This window comes from Lissotriton helveticus, chromosome 4_1 (genome assembly GCF_964261635.1).
Source record: "Lissotriton helveticus chromosome 4_1, aLisHel1.1, whole genome shotgun sequence".
In the NCBI taxonomy this organism is placed as follows: domain Eukaryota; kingdom Metazoa; phylum Chordata; class Amphibia; order Caudata; family Salamandridae; genus Lissotriton; species Lissotriton helveticus.
In genome coordinates this window covers 608,956,523-608,977,591 of record NC_136063.1, presented here as the reverse complement: position 1 = coordinate 608,977,591, position 21,069 = coordinate 608,956,523, and the positions used below count along the sequence as shown (strand labels likewise).

General features: G+C 39.7%; 1 protein-coding gene across 1 annotated transcript in view; it reads left to right on the top strand.

Moving 5' to 3' along the window:
• The window catches only part of LOC144828035 (lectin-like), a 333,296-nt gene that overhangs the window by 143,291 nt on the left and 168,936 nt on the right, over positions 1-21,069 (top strand). The window contains exon 3 of the mRNA XM_078686172.1: positions 20,848-20,936. Coding sequence (XP_078542298.1) covers positions 20,848-20,936 — 89 coding nt within the window. The remainder of the gene's footprint in view (positions 1-20,847; positions 20,937-21,069) is intronic.

Genomic DNA, 21,069 nt, shown 5'->3' with positions numbered 1-21,069 from the left:
CAATCCCGATAAAGTTCTAACTCGTGACAATGCCACATATGCCATACCCTCCTTGAACACAGAACTGCCAATATTCACCAATGCACTGTCTACACTTAAACCTTGCGATTTATGGATTGTCACCGCATATGCCAAGCAAACAGGAAACTGCTTACGGCGAACATATAAGTCTTTTACAAGCAAAAATCTAGCAGAACAACGACCAATTAGCTGTACTTCCTCAATGCCATCAAATTTAATTTTTAAAAATTCAATTCCATCTCTATTTCTGTATTTTACAAAATCAACAACATTACCCATTGATTCATTTACCAGACCTCTTTCAACATGTAAATTCCTTCTTAAAATTATACGGCAGTTCAAGCACACATTCAGAGTCTTTTCAAAACCTGCAGTTTTAGATATACTCTTCTCTAATGAATCCAATTTTGTTTTCAGATTCTCAGACAAAATAATTGTTGATCCCATATGCTCTACTCTGTCAATAGCTTCCAGTTTCACAATCTCTTGCTTTTCTAAATGCAACATTTTGTTGTTGAATTTGGCACATTCTGCAAGAGTTGGCATCAAACATATTCCAGATTTCTTCTCAGTAATTTTCTGAAAAATATTCTCAGGCACAACATCTTGTTCTGGATATAAATTTGACAGTAATCGTGCATGTAAAGCTTCTTTCCCATGCTCGGTCACTTTTCCAATTCTAACATCTTGTAGAATAGTCTTGTAAACTTCATCCTTCGCCTGACGCATATTTTCATGCAGTTCAGCATAATTGAAGTTTAACCATATATTGACGTTGCCAATGCTGCCTAGGCACTTCCTGGTATCTTCATGCGTGAGCATTTTGAACACAGGTTGCCCTTTCACTGGTGTCAGCTGCAGAAGATCTCCGAAAACAATGATGTGTTTGCCACCAAATAACACATCATACTCTGTTTTGAGAACTTCTTGCATTCTCAAATGCACAAAGGCAAGCATGACATTGGAAACCATGCTTACTTCGTCAATGATAAGAAGTTTCATTTTCCTCAAGATTCTTGAAACTTCAAAACAAGCATCTCCAGATAGCTTGTGATATTGTAATTTGTTGTCATGCTCCACTGGCAGCATCAGTAAATGATGTAAAGTAATCCCTTTAATGTTATGTGCTGCCAGTCCAGTTGGAGCGGTGACAACACAAGACAGCGATGACTCTGTCCTTTCCTGCAAATAGCATGAAATTGCTTTAATGAGGAAACTTTTTCCAGTTCCCGCTTCTCCACTCACGTACAGTCGGACAGGCTTCAACGACGTACATGAGCACTCTTTCTTGTCATGACTTAATCCATGATCAATTTGCATGGTAACTTCGTCATATATTTTCCTCTGCTCAACGTTGAGTTGTCTTTCCAACTCTTCTAAGTTAACCGCATCCTCCTGAGCATGTGCCATGGCTCTTTCCACTTCATTCATAGCAGTGGCAGCTTCATTTTCGATAACAGGTCCTCCTAGTGGATCCTGACTCAATGAAGCAGAACTCTGACTGTCCTGAGAACTGTCTCTGGCAATCTCGGCTGCAATCATTGCTTCCTGCTCAATTTCCGCATTCAACATTTGTACATATTTGGGAAAAGCAGGACATTCTATGGTCTCCTTGGCGGCATTGAAAGAGTCTTCGTAACAGAGAAAATCTCCAAGCAGTTCCTCTTCTGCACGCCAAGGCTTGAAAAGTTGCAAAAGTGCTAAATAGAAAAACTCCTTTTTTTCAGGAGATTCGCCACTCAATTTTCGATGGTTTACCAAGTGGCATTTTCTTTGCTTGACCAGACATCCCTCACTTCCTATTACAGCATACACTCCTTTCTCAGTATCTTCTTTGATGTTCCTCTTGAATATGTAATTTTGAAGAACCTCATACAGACAAACATTCTCGAGGTGAATGCTTCGATTTGGATAGTATGTATCCTACATGTTGGTCTTCAAAATGTCGGTACTGTTTGGCTCCTTTTCCGCCAAATACTCAATTTCCCGCACAGGTTTGAGAACTCGATTACGCGTTGCAGCAAGACCAAGACTCGCCCAAATGATACTCCTGGACTTGGCATAGAGACTTGCTGAAGACAACCGGTCGGAACATTCGTACGCTCCGATTTCTCGATGCGACAACATCTTCAGACTGAAACTGTACAACTTCTTGCTGAGGCTCTTTTCATGGGAAATGTCCTCCCACATATCCTTCAATTCTGTCTTCTCTTTTTTGGTGATGTAAGACGTCACATACCGAGCCACAGCCATACAGTTATCAGCCACAAACTGTATATCCATGTTAGCATTCCACATGGACAAAATCACCGGGTTGTAGTCGTTGATGTACTTGGAGTCTTCGTTCCTCTTCAAATTGTATGTGTTTTTAGGTGATTTCTTCATCACATTATGTCGCAGCGAAGACATCAAACTGTTTACTCTTCCTTTAGAAATCACCGGTCGTGGAAAGCCGAAACAACATTTGGTGTAGAACTTGTCCTTGTTTCGGAATTTACGACGACAGTACTTTCCACATCGATGGCTTTGGAAACGCAGAACTTTTTCTCTTAGGCTTTTCTTCTCCTTTGCGTTTGGAACAGCACACGTAGAATACTGTTGTATAAAACTCATCACTGAGTCTTCTGGATCCGTTCCAAATTTAGGTGCATCCTTGATCCACAGCAACATATGTATATGAGGAGCACCTCTTGCTTGGTACTCCTTTCTCCAGAAGAAATCCAACACCTCTCCAAGAGGTGGATTCTTCTTATTCATGATGAAAGACATCATAGCTTCAAATCTATGACTGAAGTACCTACATACATTGACTGGATCCAAAGAGCACAGTTCTCCGGGTGTCTTGAATTCGATGTTTTCTACGTTAGCATTTGCCTCTCGTAGAAATTCAAGTAAGTCTTCCCAGCCATACTCGGCACAGCTCAGAGTGAGGAACCATGTGGGAGTACCTAAGTTCCTCAGCATACATTTTAAATCACCATGACGACGGTACCAGTACTCATTAGTACCACGCTGACACGCCATGAGATTAATCAGGTGAGAATCCAAAATACTGTCTTGGACATTGACTTTATCCATAAAGTCACTTGCCGAGATGTTTTGCATGTGTATACCACTTTTCAAGATGTGGTTCACTGCATATGACAGTCCAGACAGATCGCTTTCAAACAGGAGATGAAACAAATAAGGAATGCATTGTCGAAACCTAGCATCTCCTGCATACAATCGCAAAGTCCGGTATTCAGAAGCAGGAATTTGATGAGGTCGCTCATCATATCTTCCTCCCTGACCTGTTGGAAAAAGCTGTGGGAAACACCGAGCTTCCAAACTTTCCTCCCAAACACTAATGGGACTCCCTTTGGCTTGTTTCATTTGAAACAACTCAATAGCATTCCCCATGACTTCCTTGGAATGCAAAGGATGAACACTATAATGTTCATATATTTCTTCACTAGTAGAAGTTTCTACTTTCTCAATTTGACCAGCACACAAATCGCTATCCTCTTCCTCACTTACTTCCTCTTCTGCAACATATACATTCTTATAGTATTTATTATTTTTTTTCAAATACAATGTTGCCTTTTTAACTTTCCTAACATCTACTAAATCTTGCCATATTTTCTTATTCTTTGTCGGAACCCCATTAACTAAGATAACCAGAGGTTCCTCGTCCACTTTTTCTACTCCAATTGTATTAATGTTTTTCTTCAAATCTAGAGGCAAATAAACAACTCTTCCCTTTAATCCTCTCTGTAAATCTGATGGAGGCAATTTCCCTGTCTTTGGCTCCATTCTTACAATAGCCTGAAAGGGATGGATACTTTGAATCAAAATAGATTCATAAGTATTTAAATCCTTCAATTCAGAAGGAATCTCAACCAATTCCAGATTATTATGAACTGCTCTAGCAGGCATCTGGTTTTGATTTAATTTGCAACAACAATAAGTACACACACGTTGATCCAATCCCAAATCAAAACAATTTTCTACCATCAAGTATGTTGCGAAATCCTTCCATTCACTATTATTTTCCCTTTCACTTTTTGCATATAAATCCACTAACTTAGTCTGATTCTTATAATAAGTGCGTCGACAACACACACAAGTGAAATTTGGCCTCTCACTTGATTTGACCTGAAACGTGGCAATTTCCCTCTTGAAATTATCTGTACTGGAAACCTGTACACTATCTTCCACATTACCCGCTTCTTCTTGGTCAATTTCAACATTCTCCTCTTTACTTCCAAAGTAACAAAACTCAATTTCTTCACATATATTCTTCACATCTATTTCAGAACCATGCAAAAGAGCAGCACATAATTTTTTAAGCATAATTGCTGGACTCTTAGCATAATACAACATTCTAACTAATTTCCTCACTTTATTATGATGCACTGCTAGCATCCTGAAATGATGAAAAACACTCTGGCATACTCTCCTGGAAAGACAAGCCAGTGAATGACCATGCAAACCTGTCACTTCTCTCACTCTGCAAGGATCTAATTCTTGCAACAACCTTATTTTCTGCTTCAAACTTTTCTTATTAAATGACCGTACAAAATCACAAAGCAAATTGATGGAATCCTGTCGCACACTGCAAATACTACTACACTTCCAGGTGTACACAGGACCCTTAGCACGTCTTCCTAAAACCTCATTACCTAACACCTCTTCTGCCTCTGTTGTCACAAGTTTTTCTTTTTCAACTGGACAACCATCTTTCACTTCATAAGCACGACCACTGGTGTCAACTGCATGCACCAAATCATTATCCTGGAAATAACTCTCCTCATTGAAAAATGCCTCACAGCTTGAACTATGCATCCATTCTCCAGAAAAAACTTCACAAAAATTACTACGATTAACTATTCTCTTCCATCTACTATTTCTTTTGAAATCATAAATTGCCTTGTTTAGCTTCCTAATTCTATTGATTATCAAAATAAATAACTTACGTTTAATTTCAAATGCCTGATCAATAACTTTCTCAACTTTTTTTTTTCTCTTATAAAAAACCACTTTCTGTTGACCTTTCTTAATATTTTTTAACAAATTGCCAATTATCCTGTTGCGGAACATTCGTTTACGAATGTCCCTAAACTGTTGTTTCCTTCTACTATCATGCACAGAGTTATCTCTTGCTCTAGCAGTAACATTTTTGATTGGCCTTTCCTTTCCATTTGAATTGCTTCTCTTTTTCTGGACTGAAACATTTTCTGTAGTAATATTTGTTTTACTGCAAATATTTCTTATGAATGTTTTTGTACTCTTACCCGGTGCTTTCTTGTTGACTTGACAAATCTTTTTGTTAGAGGACTGCTGCTTTTTTTCAATCACCTGCTGTCTTTGACGTTTTGCAGCCTTTCTCAGTCTTTCTTTTGTTGGCCTGGTGAAATGTTGAAATGATCTGCAGTTGAATCTGTGGTAAAATATATTAAAAAATGTTATTAACCACTATTACCCTACAGTACATCAATAACAGTAATCAAAAACTTAAAACACTACTTTACATTTTTACATATAAGATTTTTTAGTGCATGGCAATTTTAGAATACAGAAATAGCAGAAAAGAAATGGAATTTATATTCATGTTACCTGTGCTATCTTATATGTGAATCTGATCTAATTTTATGAGCATATTTTAATATTTTATTGAAGACACTACACATAACCTGTTTTTGAAGGTGTCTTTATTTTTAAATTAAACGGTTTACATTTTTACTTTTTATTTATTATAAATTTAAAAAATAAATGTTTATAGTTCCATAGGATCAAGCAGGTCAGCTTCCCACCCTATGTCATATAATTCGGACAAATCTGCATCCTCATCACGTTCTTCTTCATCCTCAGGATTTAAATCATCCAAGGGATCAACATCCACTGATGTTTCAATTACAAGTTCAATGATGAGGTCAAAATCAACTGATTGCAGATTATCGCTCATGTTGATGTTGTCTTTATCTTTAAAGAAAGATAACAACAATGAGATGTTGCAGAGTAAGAGACAAATCTCAGAGATTATAATAGTAAAATTGTTTAACAAGAGTAACATTTTGCAGCTATTATTTAGCCATGTCCAGCGATGCTGAGCAGGTGAAGCCTATGTCTAATTTTTCAGTGAACAGGACTCATCTCTTCTTAACCTTGGATAAGCCTCACCGACTCTGTGTCCCCTGCACATACTTAAATGTAAAGGGGCAGATTTATGTTAAATGGCACATCCCCAGGCATGCACCAGTTAACGTGCACCACTGCTCTGCCACCCATGGTGTGCCGCATTTACAATCAGATAGGAGAAAGCTGCATCAAAACCCTGCGCCTGCTTTAAGCAGGCATAGGTCTTGACGCAACATTGTGGAGATGGGGCACCCCTGAGCCTTGCTTGAGCTGCATCGCACTTGCGATACAACTCCAGCAATGCGCCACCTTTACAGCACAGATACGTCACGCATCTGTGCCATTTTTGCCCCATGCTGCGCCGCATTGTAAATGCAGCACACCATGGGTGGCGGAACAGCGGCGCAGGATGACTGGCACATCCCTGGTGATGCGCCAGTCATCATAAATCTATCCCTAAGCTTCTTATCTTGTTACAGATGAACCGCCATATGTATCATCAAACTATTTTGCATTTCCTAAATAGCGAATTTTAAGGAATAAATAGCAATTCTTTACCATTCCTAATTTGCAATGAGCAAATTGCTAATTGCAAATTACCCATTCATTTCCATGGGCTAGGAGGCTCATAGGAATGAAGGTGCAATTTGCGATTAGCAATTAGCTCATCGCAAATTAGGAATTTTTCCAAGGGTGCAGGGGTGTCTCAAGAACACCCTGCTGCACCCCTGAAAAAGAAATTTGGGGGCATATGGCGCACATACATGCCCTAAGGGCATGTATTGGCGTCATATGGCACCTTTTGTTTTTTGGAAAAAAAGCTTTTTGAAAAGAATTTGCAAATTACCACCAACTAGAAGTTGGTGGTAGTTTGCAAATCCTTAATGGCATTTTTTGCATATTTTTTGTTTGATACATTGCATTTAAGGAATCGCAAAATTTGCAAATCCTTCAGTGCATTCGCAAAATAAGTAATAGCAAATTTTGCTATTCCTTATTTTGCATCAAACTTGTTTGATACATACCATTTGTCTAATTAGCATTCGCAAAGGCCGAAATTCGCAGAATTTTGACCTTTCCGAATGGTAATCAGCTTGATACATATGGCCCCAAGTGAGGCCTGTCTTGCAACATGGTGCATCTTTTGCATCACTGCTGCATCGGTTTCATGTGGCACGTTTTTTTTACACCATGACACATCTGCCTAAATGCATCAATTTGTAATTTTGTCGCCTCATAGCAAATCTTTTGCACCGCCGCTGCATCACAAAAGTGACGCACAGTGGCGCAAAAGAGGCATACACCTATCATAAATCTGTCCCTAGCATTTTAAATGATTAATTCATGATGACGATAAGGTGTGGCCTATCCAGAGGTTTGTTTAAGGTGAGGCCTATTCAGGATTGCAGATTAAAGTTACGCTTGATGAAGAATACAGAGGAGATAATACATGTAAAGCTCTACCAATGAAGTAAGTGATGTCCACTTCATTGCGCCAGTCATCATAAATGTATCCCTAAGCTTCTTATCTTGTTAGAGATCAACCGCCATATGTATCATCAAACTATTTTGCATTTCCAAAATAGCGAATTTTAAGGAATAAATAGCGATTCTTTACCATTCCTAATTTGCGATGAGCAAATTGCTAATTGCAAATTACCCATTCATTTCCATGGGCCAGGATGCCCATAGGAATGAAGGTGCAATTTGTGATTAGCAATTAGCTCATCGCAAATTAGGAATTTTTCCAAAGGTGCAGGGGTGTCTCAAGAACACCCTGCTGCACCCCTGAAAAAGAAATTTGGGGGCATATGGCGCACATAAATTTTAACAACATTCCTTTACCTCAAAAACGATATTCAAGTCATAATTTGAAAACACTGCCCACAGGGAAATGACTTAAAATGTCCTTAAGACACATGAAAGTGTTTTTTGAAAGCCTTTGCAATTTTTTTGGGTCACTTTTAACATGGTTATGTAACTCAAACAGTCAAAATCTAAATTTACCATGCACAAGCGTGACCATATTTACAAGGAATGTGCCCCACGGAGAAAGGTCTTTTAATGTAATATGGGAAAAATGACATCAAATGTCCTTAAGACACATAAAAGCGTTTTTTGATTGCCTTTGCAGCATGTTTGTATCACTTTTAACATGGCTATGTAACACAAACATTCAAAATCTAAATTTGCCATGCACAGGTGGGAGCATATTTACAAGCAATTTGCGCCACAGAGAAAGGTCTTACATTAAAATGGGAAAAATAACATCAGAGACAGTCAATTGCCTTATAAAGAAGCATACACCATTATGTCCGTGTCATAAATTTAAAAACAATTCCTTTTCCCCAAAAACGATTTTCAAATCATAATTTCAAAACACTGCACATGGGAAAATGACTTAAAATGTCCTTAAGACACATAAAAGCGTTTTTTGATTGCCTTTGCAGCATGTTTGTATCACTTTTAACATGGCTATGTAACACAAACATTCAAAATCTAAATTTGCCATGCACAGGTGGGAGCATATTTACAAGCAATTTGCGCCACAGAGAAAGGTCTTACATTGAAATGGGAAAAATAACATCAGAGACAGTCAATTGCATTATAAAGAAGCATACACCATTATGTCCTTGTCAGAAATATTATAACCATTCATTTTCCTCAAAAACGATTTTCAAGTCATAATTTGAAAAGACTCCACAGCTCCTATGCAGAAAAACACCCTGTCAGTACTAATACTTCACATTTTCTCCAATTACATTTTCTCAAAGAAACAAAATCTATTTGTAAAACACTTGAGACAAAGCAACATTTGAAAAACACAACTTTCTTCATAATTTTCTCCTTAAAGCACACTATTCTCTATCTAAATTAAAGAAATATTTTCTCACCTTAGCAAATACTTTGAGTTTGAAAACAGTCTCAGAAACACACCAATTTGTCTTCAGCAGAGCAAAAGGTATGCACTCCAGAGTCTGCAGCTATCAAAAGCACAGAAATGCTGTAATTCTTCACACATATCTCTCATGTCACCCAATCAAAACTCTTCCCTCACTTTTTTTCAAATGAAAACCCTTCCCCCGTCTGCCATTTCATGCCTTTTCTGCATGGCAACCACCTCTTGGAAGACTTCTGGTGTTTGCAAGTTCACACAACAATGTTGCAATTGAACTCTGAACTCTCAGTGCACCTCATATCCAGTGCATTCTTTCATTTAATGATTTTTTCTTGACCACTCAAAATACATCTTTCAAACAACTCATCCATGCACCCTAACTTTCTGATTTCAGCAATCAAAATCCACCAATCACTGTTACTGCTTCATTAACACAGAAACTCCACAGTTTTTTTCATTTTAAACTCTTATTTTTTCAACTGCCATTTCATTGCCACACTTCATCTGACTGCAGGAGAACCTTCTCTCACCATGTTTTCTGTCTGGATTGTTGGACATAGTTACATCTATTGGGCTCAGAGGTATGCTGAGAACAGGAATTTACCTAACCTCAATTTACAAGATGTGGAAATTAAGTGGTTTGGCCACAGAGGATTAAAATGTCACCAATTGATACCATTGGTGAAAACCTTTATGCATTTGCCAAAACCTGACCTGTTAATTGTGCACTGTGGAGGTAATGATTTGGGCACTTTGACTGGGGTAGGTCTGGAAATGCTTTTAAAGGACACCTTTGAGCAATTGATGGCACTTTTTCCTCAGACTGCCTTGGTATATTCAAATATATGCCAAAGACAGAAATGGAGGTGTCAAACCAATTTTGTCCACAAATTGAGAAGTCGAGGAAGCATGTAAACAAATCTGTTTCAGCTTACATGAGAGACCATGGAATGGGCTCCCTGTACAACAATAACTTGCGTTACTACATGCAAGATATCTACAGAGGAGATGGAGTTCACTTCTCAGATGAGGGCAACAGAATTTTCATTCTGAATTTAAGACTGTGCATTGGTACCTACTTATAAGTACCTAAATGTACCATAAACCCAAAAGCTCTTCTCAGAGCTACCCTACATCTGATCACTCACAATTATTATTTTACTCTAACTTTTTTCACTAATTTTCAACAAAGTACGCTCCCTGGGGCGCTTCCCGGTACGCGAACCGGGAGCTAACCTCGCTAAATTTTTTTAAAAATGTGTTTTTTTCGCACATATGGGCCTCCTCAGCCACCCTCAGAAAACCTAGGGGGTCAAGATAAGTCTACCGTGCCCCCTTCTACCCATTCTGAACATTATTTGCCCTCCATCTTGTATCTTAATTCGACCGAAACACAAAATGGTGGACTCCCGTAACGCTTAAGGTTCGCGAACCGGGGCGCTCACCAGTTCGCGTACCGGGTCGCTCCCTGGGAAGCGCACCATCAAAAAAGGTGGGAAAGTAGTTTACAGAAAAGCGACTGGAGACAATTTCACCAAATATAGATTACCTCAAACTACATACCAATGCCTACCATTTTCACAAATTTGATTGAAATTCCATTTAACCATTTAGCCTGTAGACCTCTCTAAATACCCTGAGGTACATTACTTCACAAAACATATCTGAAGTGTTGGAATTGACAACCAATTAAAATGTTACTTTCATTTTCTACTTTTTTTACCTGACATTTGATTGGTTATGTACCTGAATATATATAAAGAAAGAGAGAGAAACACAGCCATTTTGACTACTACTTCCTGAATTACATTGCAAGATCATTTTCACTCACAACTTAAACTTGTTTTTAGAAGGTGAGATATTATTTTATAAATTTGAAAACATTTTCAGATAGTTATATACTATCCCTCTGTAAGAGTTAGACATTGAGAAAGGCTTCTTTATTATAATTATGGATTGATTTAGGTTTCTGTGGTATAATTATGAATTTACTTAGGCTTCTTCACAGGCACTTTTTAATAGTACTACTTCACGCCTGAAACCATACAGTGCCCATAGATTACTTCTCTGTTATAAACTCACAAGTACCTGTCTGAACTTAAACCCAACAGTGCCCTATCAATACTGATATATTTATTTTTTATGCAAATTACAGCAATAAAATGGAAGGTGAGCAGAATGTTTCCTTCGAAATTGTTCTGGACAGCAACAATGAACAAGTTATGGAACCCATTGATGACTTAGAATTCATGGATGAGTCACGGGACTATGAATTACTTCAATGTGTAGAATCTGTCGATCATTTACTCCATTATGATGACGGTCAAATGTGGGAACTTATGTTCACTCAACAAGAGGACATATCGGACAGTCAAATGCTAGACGTTCTATTAAATTTTGAAAAACAATCTGAAAAATAAAATTGTATGTAATATTAAAAAATTGTTTGAGTCTTTAATCATTTTTATATGTAATTCATAAACTAGTTAAATGTTAGAAATGTTATTACATTTTGAAACACAATCACAATAATAAATAATTGCTTAAAAAATAAAAAAATTAAAAAATAATCAACAAAACCAACAATCAATTAACATACAGTATTTGAAAAGTCTATCATTCATTTTTCATTATAGTACGCTGCCCAGAACGCTTCCCGGTTCGCGAACCGGGCGCTACCCACGCAAAAAAACTAAAATTTCTTTTTTTTTTTTTTTGCCCCGCGGGGATCTTTTAAAGCCTCCACATTAAACCTAGGGGGTCAGGGAGGATATACTATGCCCCCTTATGGTCATTTCCCCCTTTGTTTTGGCCTCCTCTTGTCTCTCAATCCTACCGAGAGACAAGATGGCGGCCGCTCCGGACTGTTTAGAATGTTGACAGACACCGGAGAGCCAATCAGCTTCGCTACACGAAGTTCCGGTACGCGTAAAGTCCGCCAACCGGAGCGCTGCCCGGTCCGCTGTTACAGATATATATCTTTTTTTGAACATTAATTTCTCAAAATCCACTGAAGCACATATATTGAGACCTAGCAAAGGCACATCGGGCTACCAGTCCCTACAATTTTGCCAAGTTTCGTGCAAATCCATTCAGCCGTTCGGGCTAAAAGTGAGGCCAACCGCCCTATGGAAAACTCAATGTTAAAAACACGTTTTGGGACCCCCCTTTTTTCTCGGCCCCCCCTTGACGAACCCCCCCCAAATTTCCAGGGGCTGCTCAGAAACAAAATGTTCCATTTTCCAGAAAATTTCAGCCAATTCCGTCCACAAACGCCAAAGTTATTAGACATAGAATTTTCAAAAATCCCATAGAGAAAAAATCCTAACTATATATACCTACTGGCGACCGCCAGTAGGTAATATATATATATATATATATATATATATATATATATATATGTATTGATCCTGACAGATAATCACGGTTCAAAAAACCAGCATACAGCGTGTCGGTTTCCCCCAAAAATGTATTTATGCACACACATAAAAACACAGACTTAAAGGTAATTAAATTAAAATTTTAATAGCCAGTAGTGTAAAGCATGCACACGCTATTGTATTTCAAACAATTTTGGTTATGTCTGGACACCTACATGATTCCTAAAAATTCAGGCTCCATGAGGTAGTGGGGGTGCGGCGATGCCTGCTATTACACTCGAAAAAAATAGGAAACACAGGGGCATATTACCAACAACTAGCGATAATTATCGCTATGATGGCTTAGCGGCAATATTTTTATCGCCGAGCTGCGGCGATTTTTATCGCTTAGGAACCTTGCTATTATCAAGGTTTATCTCCTAAGCGATAAAAATCGGCCGAAATGCATGAATATCGCTGAAAAGTCCGCGATATTCATGCATTACCGAGCTAATGCTCTTAGCCATGTTATCCACCTACCATTGGATAACATGGCTAAGAACTGCTCAGGGGCAGGTGTTAGCTTCTGGAGATATTCGCGCTTAGCGCGAATATCTCCAAAAGTTAGCAATAGGAGATAGCGATGTTAGCGACTGTTTCCAGTCGCTAATATCTTGGCACGCCCACTTTGCATGTCATTGGTGATAAATTTCACTGACATGCTAAGCGGGGCCCAAGATGGTCGCTATCTCCTACTAGCTGTCGCTAACTGGTGTTAGCGACAGCTAGGTAATAGGGAGATATTTTTATCTCCGCTTTCTTGGCTTTCAAAGCCAACAAAGCGGAGATAAACCCCCTTGATAATATGCCCCACAGTGTTGACCCTTTGCTTCATAAAAGGGGAGGGGGCTCCTAAAGAAAGGGCTTAATTATCCTGTCCCACCCAGCAATTATTACAGCAAGGGAAATAATCCTCCCTTCCACCTATTCAGCTCCCCGCACTCCTCCGATGATAGCCGGCCCTGAACTGGGCTGTCTTTTATGTCTAGGTAGGAAGTCATTTGACCAAAGTCACATAGTCCCTAAAAGAGGAGTGCTGATGTGTGGAAATCCTGGGAAATGTAGATTGCCTTCCAAATTTTACTTGGTAAGAGTCTGGTATGGGACTCCCGAGCCTACCTATTGGTGGAGAAGGGGTCATGTGGGGGGAGAGATGGGAAATGTAGTCCCATCACCCCATATATGTCGTCTTGTTGATCTATTGAGAGCAGTGCAAGACAACGACAAAAAGGAGGAGGAGGAATGGTAATAAGCCTCGTATGACTGGGAAAGATTAAAAAAATTACGTAGTAATGCTGTGAATAATATGGTGAAAACATACACCTATCTACACACACAGTATCAGACATCAGTCTGTATTTATTAGTGTAAGCTACTGGATGCTGAGCTGCAATAAATAATATTGTAGTACTTTGCACCAGTGAATTTCATCATTCAGTTATTTTTTTTCTGCGTGGATAACTTATAAATTCAACACTATTCATGTTGCAGAAGGCCCCATTTAAGGTATTTTGCGGAATCTCCAGCAGTGTTGTAATGTTCTGCCATTTTGGTGGTATTGCGTGTGCATCTGATGTTACTCCTGTATTTGCAGATTCTGGTGCTTCTTTTTAAAGTGATTATGCCTACGTATCTGAGTTTGATTTCACAGGTTATCAGGTATATGACCTGTTTAGTGTTGCAGTTTGTATGTCTCCGTAATTGCTGAAGATTGTATACGCCTAGGTCAATCTTTTTTTTGGTGAGGTAAGTTGGCAGACACTGGTTTGACCACACGGGTTACGTGACCTATTACTCCTGAAAGGCCTAGTGCACAGTGAATCATATTCTCTGATTTAATTTGGCTCTGGATATAGTGGGGAGAAGTGTATCCTGCAAGTTTTTTGTTCTTTTGTTAGAAAAGAAGGGATAGTCCAACTGTCTGGGTCATGTGTTTAGAATGCACCAATTGCATTTAATGATCTTTTTGTCACAGTCTGAGGCAATGTTGTATGTGGTGACACATACCAGAGGGTGTTCAGTTTTTTCCTTTGCTTGCGTTTCTAGTAGTCCATCTCAATTCTGCTTTCTCGAACGTTTTTTGTTTTCTGAATGATTTTCTCAGGTAAGTTACGTGCCCTCAGTTTGGCTGACAGATGGTCTCCTTTTTGTTTAAAGTTGTTTATATAGCTGTTGTTCCACCGCAGGCAAAGGAATTGGCCTTAAGGAAGATTTTCCTACAATGGTCGCTTGTGAATACTGTCAAAGCATAACAAACTGTTCTTAGCAGATGATTTCTGATGGGTATCTGTCGGTAGGGTCCCTCTGGGAAGATATCCACATACAGGAATGTAAATGATTCTCTACTGATAGTTTGTGTGAAATTAGGCTTCCTATCCTGGTTGTTGAGCCAAGTAATGAAGTCGGAGGCAGTCTGTATGTCCCCTCTCCATATTACCAGAATGTCATCTATATATTGTTTCCATGTAGAGATGTTACTCCAATGTGGGTTGGCCACATGTAAGATGTTTTTCTATTCTAAGTTGTGTACATATCACCCTGCCACACCATGGGCAAAAGTACTCCCTATACCGTGGGTTTGTAGAAAGAGGGTGCCTTCAAACTCAAAGTAGTATCTTGTCAGAGCTAGTCGTGCGCAGTCCATCACAAAATTTCTGGGGGGTGGAATTGGTCCATTCTACACTCTCAAGTACGCCAATAATGACCTCTAGAGTTTCTTCCCGGGGGAGGATGGTGTACAGACTCTCTACATCTAAACTCATTTGGAGGTGTTGTTGGTCAACAAATTCAATGTTCCTGACATGGATCAATAGGCCCTTTGTGTCTTTCATGTAGGTTTCCTTCTTCTGTTGTATTGACTTCAGGAAAAAGACACAAAATTGTGACAAGAGTTAAAGAAGGCAACCTATCTCGGATACAATTTGCATGCCCGGTTGTGGGTCACAATTTTTGTGGATCTTTGACAGAGTATAAAAATATGGTATCACTGAATTGGTGTTTCTCAAAAAATCCCCTTTGTACTTTTTGATCCACCCCTCACACTCTGCCTCCTCTACCATAGATTAAATCTCTAATTTCAGTGTGGGGTTGGGATCAACAACAAGAATCTTGTAGTTGTGGTAATCTGCTAATGGTCTAAGGCATTCTGTTCTGTAGACTGTTGTCAACTGTAAGACAATCCCACTGCCTTTGTCGGAGGGTTTAATGGAGGCTTGGGTTATGTTCATGGAGTTCCATTACGTGGAACTCCGCATGGTAACAAAAAAGTCAGCGGATTTCAGAAAGTGGCGGAGTGCAGCGCAAACTACCATTTGCCCTGATCATCCTCTCGTTTGAGTAGAAATTTCTACCTGAGTGGCAGCTCGCATTCGTCAACTTACCGTTGGCTTGCACAAGCGGTGAAAACTTCTGCTGCACTACATGGAGCCGAGTTTTCTGCACTCTGTGAGCTCTGCGGAGTGCAGAAAATTCCACAAACTCCGCAATCTGAGTGGAGTTCACTGCCCAGGCCTAATTTAATGGTGATATCAGTTTCACAACGGATGAACTAATGTAAGGAGTTCAACAATTGGGAGGCTTTTTCCTCTTTTGTGTAATGATTACAACATTTAAGGGAGGCTGAGGGTTAGCCCCACTTTATCTTCTCACTCCCCCCTTGTTTTCTACATATTTTTTACATAGCCATAACTGTCGGTTTTGTAAATCCTTGTACAATTGCCAGAATATATATTATGTATGCTGTTTAGACTGCATAATGTCCTAGGAGCTCAGAGAGTATCACTGCAATGTAAAATTAAATGTGACTTTACATTTTATGTTATGTTATGTTATAATTGATTTATAAAGCGCTCGTGCACCGGGTTGGTTTCTTGGCGTTCATGTATGATATATAAATCTGATCAGACCCACATTTGCAGCATATTGGTAACCAAGTTCAGAAGCAATCTTTGGTGAAGTTTGGGACAAGTTATCTTTCATATATATAATAGTATTTATTGGATATGATTGAATGTGCCGATGATTAACTCATTGCCATGATAACATATGTGGAATTACACATTTTACTCACCTGCGTACTGGATCACCACATTACTTGTTGTATATGTAGTACATTTTGTCCTGTTACCCTGTGATGCATAGATTTAATCATGAAACTTGAGTCCTATTTTCTAGAAAAATTAATGTATGCTTGAATTACTGATTAAACCTGTGCACTTTCTCCACATGTATATGGTCTCTTCTGAATGTTAAACTATTTTCTATATGTTTCCAAAGAACCCTCTCATTATATCACCTAGGTTTTTAGGTGAATAAGATGGGCCAATATCCCCAATCCATGTCATGGCACTCACATTCCATTCAAATGGACTGGGCGCATAAGGGCTACTTTCAATTAATGCATTAGTTCATACTAAAGAGAGAGGACCTCAATTCCTCACACTACTAGCTATTAAATACAGCCAGACCCACAAAACAGATCAGTAATTTCAAGGAAGCACAGCTTACTGCACCCATTGTCTAGGTACTGTCCTTAAGCTCATTCACACATAGGGGTACATTAGGATGACGGGCGGACTTAGTCCGCCCGCCATCCCATCGTGTGAAGGGACCGCCCACCATAAGGGCGGGGGTCCCGTCGGAGGTATTAGGATGCACTCGCCATGCCACAATGGCGGGCGCATCCTGTATTCTTAGCATTGTGACGGGCGGGGCTGAAAGCAGCGCCTGCCACAATGCTAATAATACATCTTGTGCATTTCAAAGCACAACATGACAGGCACCAACGTGACAGGCACCGCGCCTGCAGGAGGGTACCATAGGTACTCCCCGTGTGCACCCCGCCACCCCCTCGGAGTCCCTGGGGGCCCGCAACAGGCCCCCGCAGGGAGACTACGCATGCCTTTCCGTGGCGGCAATGTCGCCACGGAAAGGCATTGTTGAATGCCCATTGTAATATGGCTGACGGTGTCTGATAGACACCGCCACCATATACAACCCTTTTCCGCCCCGGTCACAAGGCGACCGGGCGGAAAAGCGGCGGACGGTCTTTCCGTCTGCCGCGGACCCCCCAGACATGTTAATATGGCGGGGGGTCTTTGCAGCAAGGATGGCGGGCTGATCGCCCCCTCTAGGCCGGCGGTGGCTACCGCCAGCCTGGCGGGGGCGATCCGCCCGCCATCCTAATGGGCCCATAGTCTGCGGTTCACAACCTTTGTCTCACAGTCGGCCTCCCATACGAATTGACTCAGCCAAGATAGTACCAAACATCAGTGGAAAGATAGGGTTGAAAAATTGGTCATTAACCGGCTCCTGTCAGTTCTAATTTTACTATGGCTGCCACCTTGGCATAGCCTCTGATTTAAGAGTTGAAAAAAAGTTGAGGGATCTCTAAACACCTGAATGCCAATGCCACGGATTCCTCTTCAAACGTATTAATGGTGTGCCTATTATGAGCGAATGCACTACATTAACAACACTACTGCAGCGCTGCTCTGTCAGCATAACTATTACAACATGACTACACCTAAAACATGTATTACAACTGCATTAATAACAGGAAGCAGCTTTTACATTGCATGCGGTACAACACTTGCGATTACACTTTTTACAATGCTAACCATTACAATACAAGTCGTTTATACGACTTGCTGTAGGGGGCGCTCTAAACTAAGGAATAGTGTAATTTACTATTGAAATAGTAAATTATACTATTCCTAAGACCAGCACGCCCCCTACAGCAAACCGTAGAAACGACTTGCATTTTAATGGTATGCATTGTAACAACGCGGTCGTTGTAACGACCGCATTGTAATCGCATGTGTTGGACTGCATGGGATGTAACATCGCATATTTATCAATAACACTATTATGACACTATTACTACTCCAAATCTGCATCATTAAAACACTACAGCTTCAAGGCTTACATAATAACTACACCTGCAAAACTACATCAATATATCACTATGTCACTACATTATGATTACAACCCCAACACTGATTACTGACACTAAGGCACAAAGCACTACACTACTCACAGTTATACACTAATTAAAATACCCCAGCACTGCAACAATAGCATGCATCTGCAGAAGTGCAATTGTAGTACTGCACCAGCAGTGCTGTAACAACATAACACAAGCATTACATTTACAATAATGACCCAGCCCTGTGCTCCCAGACTTGAAAACTGCCCTGACTAAAACACTCCCACAATACCAGCAATGAACACCAACACGCCAATGACAGTATTACAATATTAATTCAGCATCAGAGGGACAACTAAATCAAGCTGAATAAAGCAGAACACAGAAAAAAAGGGAATGCTTTAACCAGTGATCCACTCTAATACGAATAGAGAACAAGCAAGCAGTGAGGCACTGAATACAATGACAGCGGAATTGGGATCACAGCAAAGAAAGCATACAAACCACAGCTCACCGACTATTATAGCAAGCGAATTATAGTGCAACATTGGGACAGGGAGAATTGCACACTATAGCAGGGAATACTTGAACACAGGACAGGACTGCACTAGCTCTCTGACTCAGGGACACACTAACACAGGGAACAACCTATGATATTGAATGCACTGAAAAAGTGATGTGATGCATCAGCAATGAGGCAGGGAATACAGACATCCACATGTACTAAAAAAAAAGTAGGAAATCGCGCTGAAACATTTTGCGACCAGTCTTTAATTTTGTGATGTGCCCTATGCACTGATTGGTCACCTTGCAAAATCTTTAGTTACAGGCAGCCACAGATTGGATTGCCTAAGGAGCATTATTTAGGAAGTTCGCTATTTGTATCCCTGTGTGATTGGCTGCAAATACAAGGATGGTGGTCTGCAAAGAGCAGCATACTGCCATCCTAATGTTTAAATTCTCTAAAGGGAATATTTTTAGGTAGAGCCTGAGCAGAGCATGCTCTGCTCTGCGAGGCATGCCGTTTATTATTATAGAATTGAAGCCCCATCCACTCTTTTCCCATATTTTGCATTGGCTTGGGCCATTGTCCTTTGTAAATGATGGTTTCTGATGCATTAATGGCGTGTTAGTCTCTCCTTAGTACCGCCTTGTCTTCATTTGTAACCTCCCATGAGGACTGGCCCTTTACTTCTGCTGTTACAATGCATGCCTTATTTAGTCTATAAGCACAATCTTCATTAAAGAGTATACCCTATCACAGGCACGGCATACTTTCCTCCATGCACCATGTGTGCTTTCACTTTCAGGCAGGCAGGGACAATGGAATCCACTTCTTTGAAATTGAATAGGGCCCACGTTTACCAGAGTTTGAGCAATTGGCATTTTAAATGACAATGCCTTTTGTTTATGTGTTATTTATCGAAACAGAGCATTAATGCACTTTCATTTATAATGCCAATAGCTTATACTCTCACAAACGCGAGACCTATTGCAGTGTAAATGCCTGCTTTAAAGCAGCCTCTTTTACTGAAAGGACCACTACTGCCTTTTAAAATACAAAAATGGCTTCCTGGTTGGGAAGTTATTGAGGAGCAGTAAACAGTGGAACTCTGGACCATTATGTATCCCTCAAAGGCTGGCAATACAACACTAATCACAACGGCTAATCTGTCCCAAGGCACACCCTCCAGTGTGCAAATTAATTTAACAGAGTTTTTGAGGTTAGTAGTATACAACTGCAATTCAAATAGCAAACCACTGACACATATCATACCAAATCACAATTAGGAGGAACTTTCCCTTTCAATGCCACATTCTAATTGTGGTTCGGTATCTGTCAGTATAACAGTTTTATAAGTTGAAAATACATTTCCGACTTGCAAAATTAGTTTAGTAGTAAACAATGAGACTTGTACGTGTGGCTAATAATCACTAGGATAAGTAATAAAGTGGTATTAAGAAAAGAATGAACACTTGACTTGCTAACTGAGAGAGGAAGACACTAACACACACACACCACATACTATAAATAAAATGATTACCCTATGGAACTCACTCACATGGGCTTGGTGAAAAAGTGACATAACCCATTTCCTTATGGAGCCCAAAATAACCAGATGTCTGTTTGCATACTGAGAAACCCACAAGTGCTATGCTAGGCACTGAATGATGCTTGTAAACTATATATTTGCCCCCCTCACCAAGAGTTGTTTCATTGTGCGGAAATAACTACTCTCAATCCAAGTTAGATTTTTATCCACATTTTTACATTAATGAATGTGCAGTTTTTAGAATAATTTCAAAGACATTTTGTAGCAGAAAAACATGTTTTTTATTATATCAAAACAAAATAGTGCTATGAACATTCACAAACAAAGATGTAACATGTTTCTTAGCATACTCAGGTTCTACAGAAAACTAAGAGTACCTGTAAAAACTATTGTTCTCAATTTATCTAACAGGACATGCCTCCTTCCCAGATGGATGGGCAACCGGATTTAGTGGCTACTACAAATATATTCCCACTCCCACTACATGGGAGGAAGCAGAGGTAGGACAAGAATTTCTCTGGCTGGGGAAAGAATGTACGTGAGCTTTTCTGCAACAGTTGTAATAGTTTTCTTGCCTTCCTCTCTCTCGCTCAGTCTATTCACATTTAAATTGACCTCTTTCTATGATTCTAT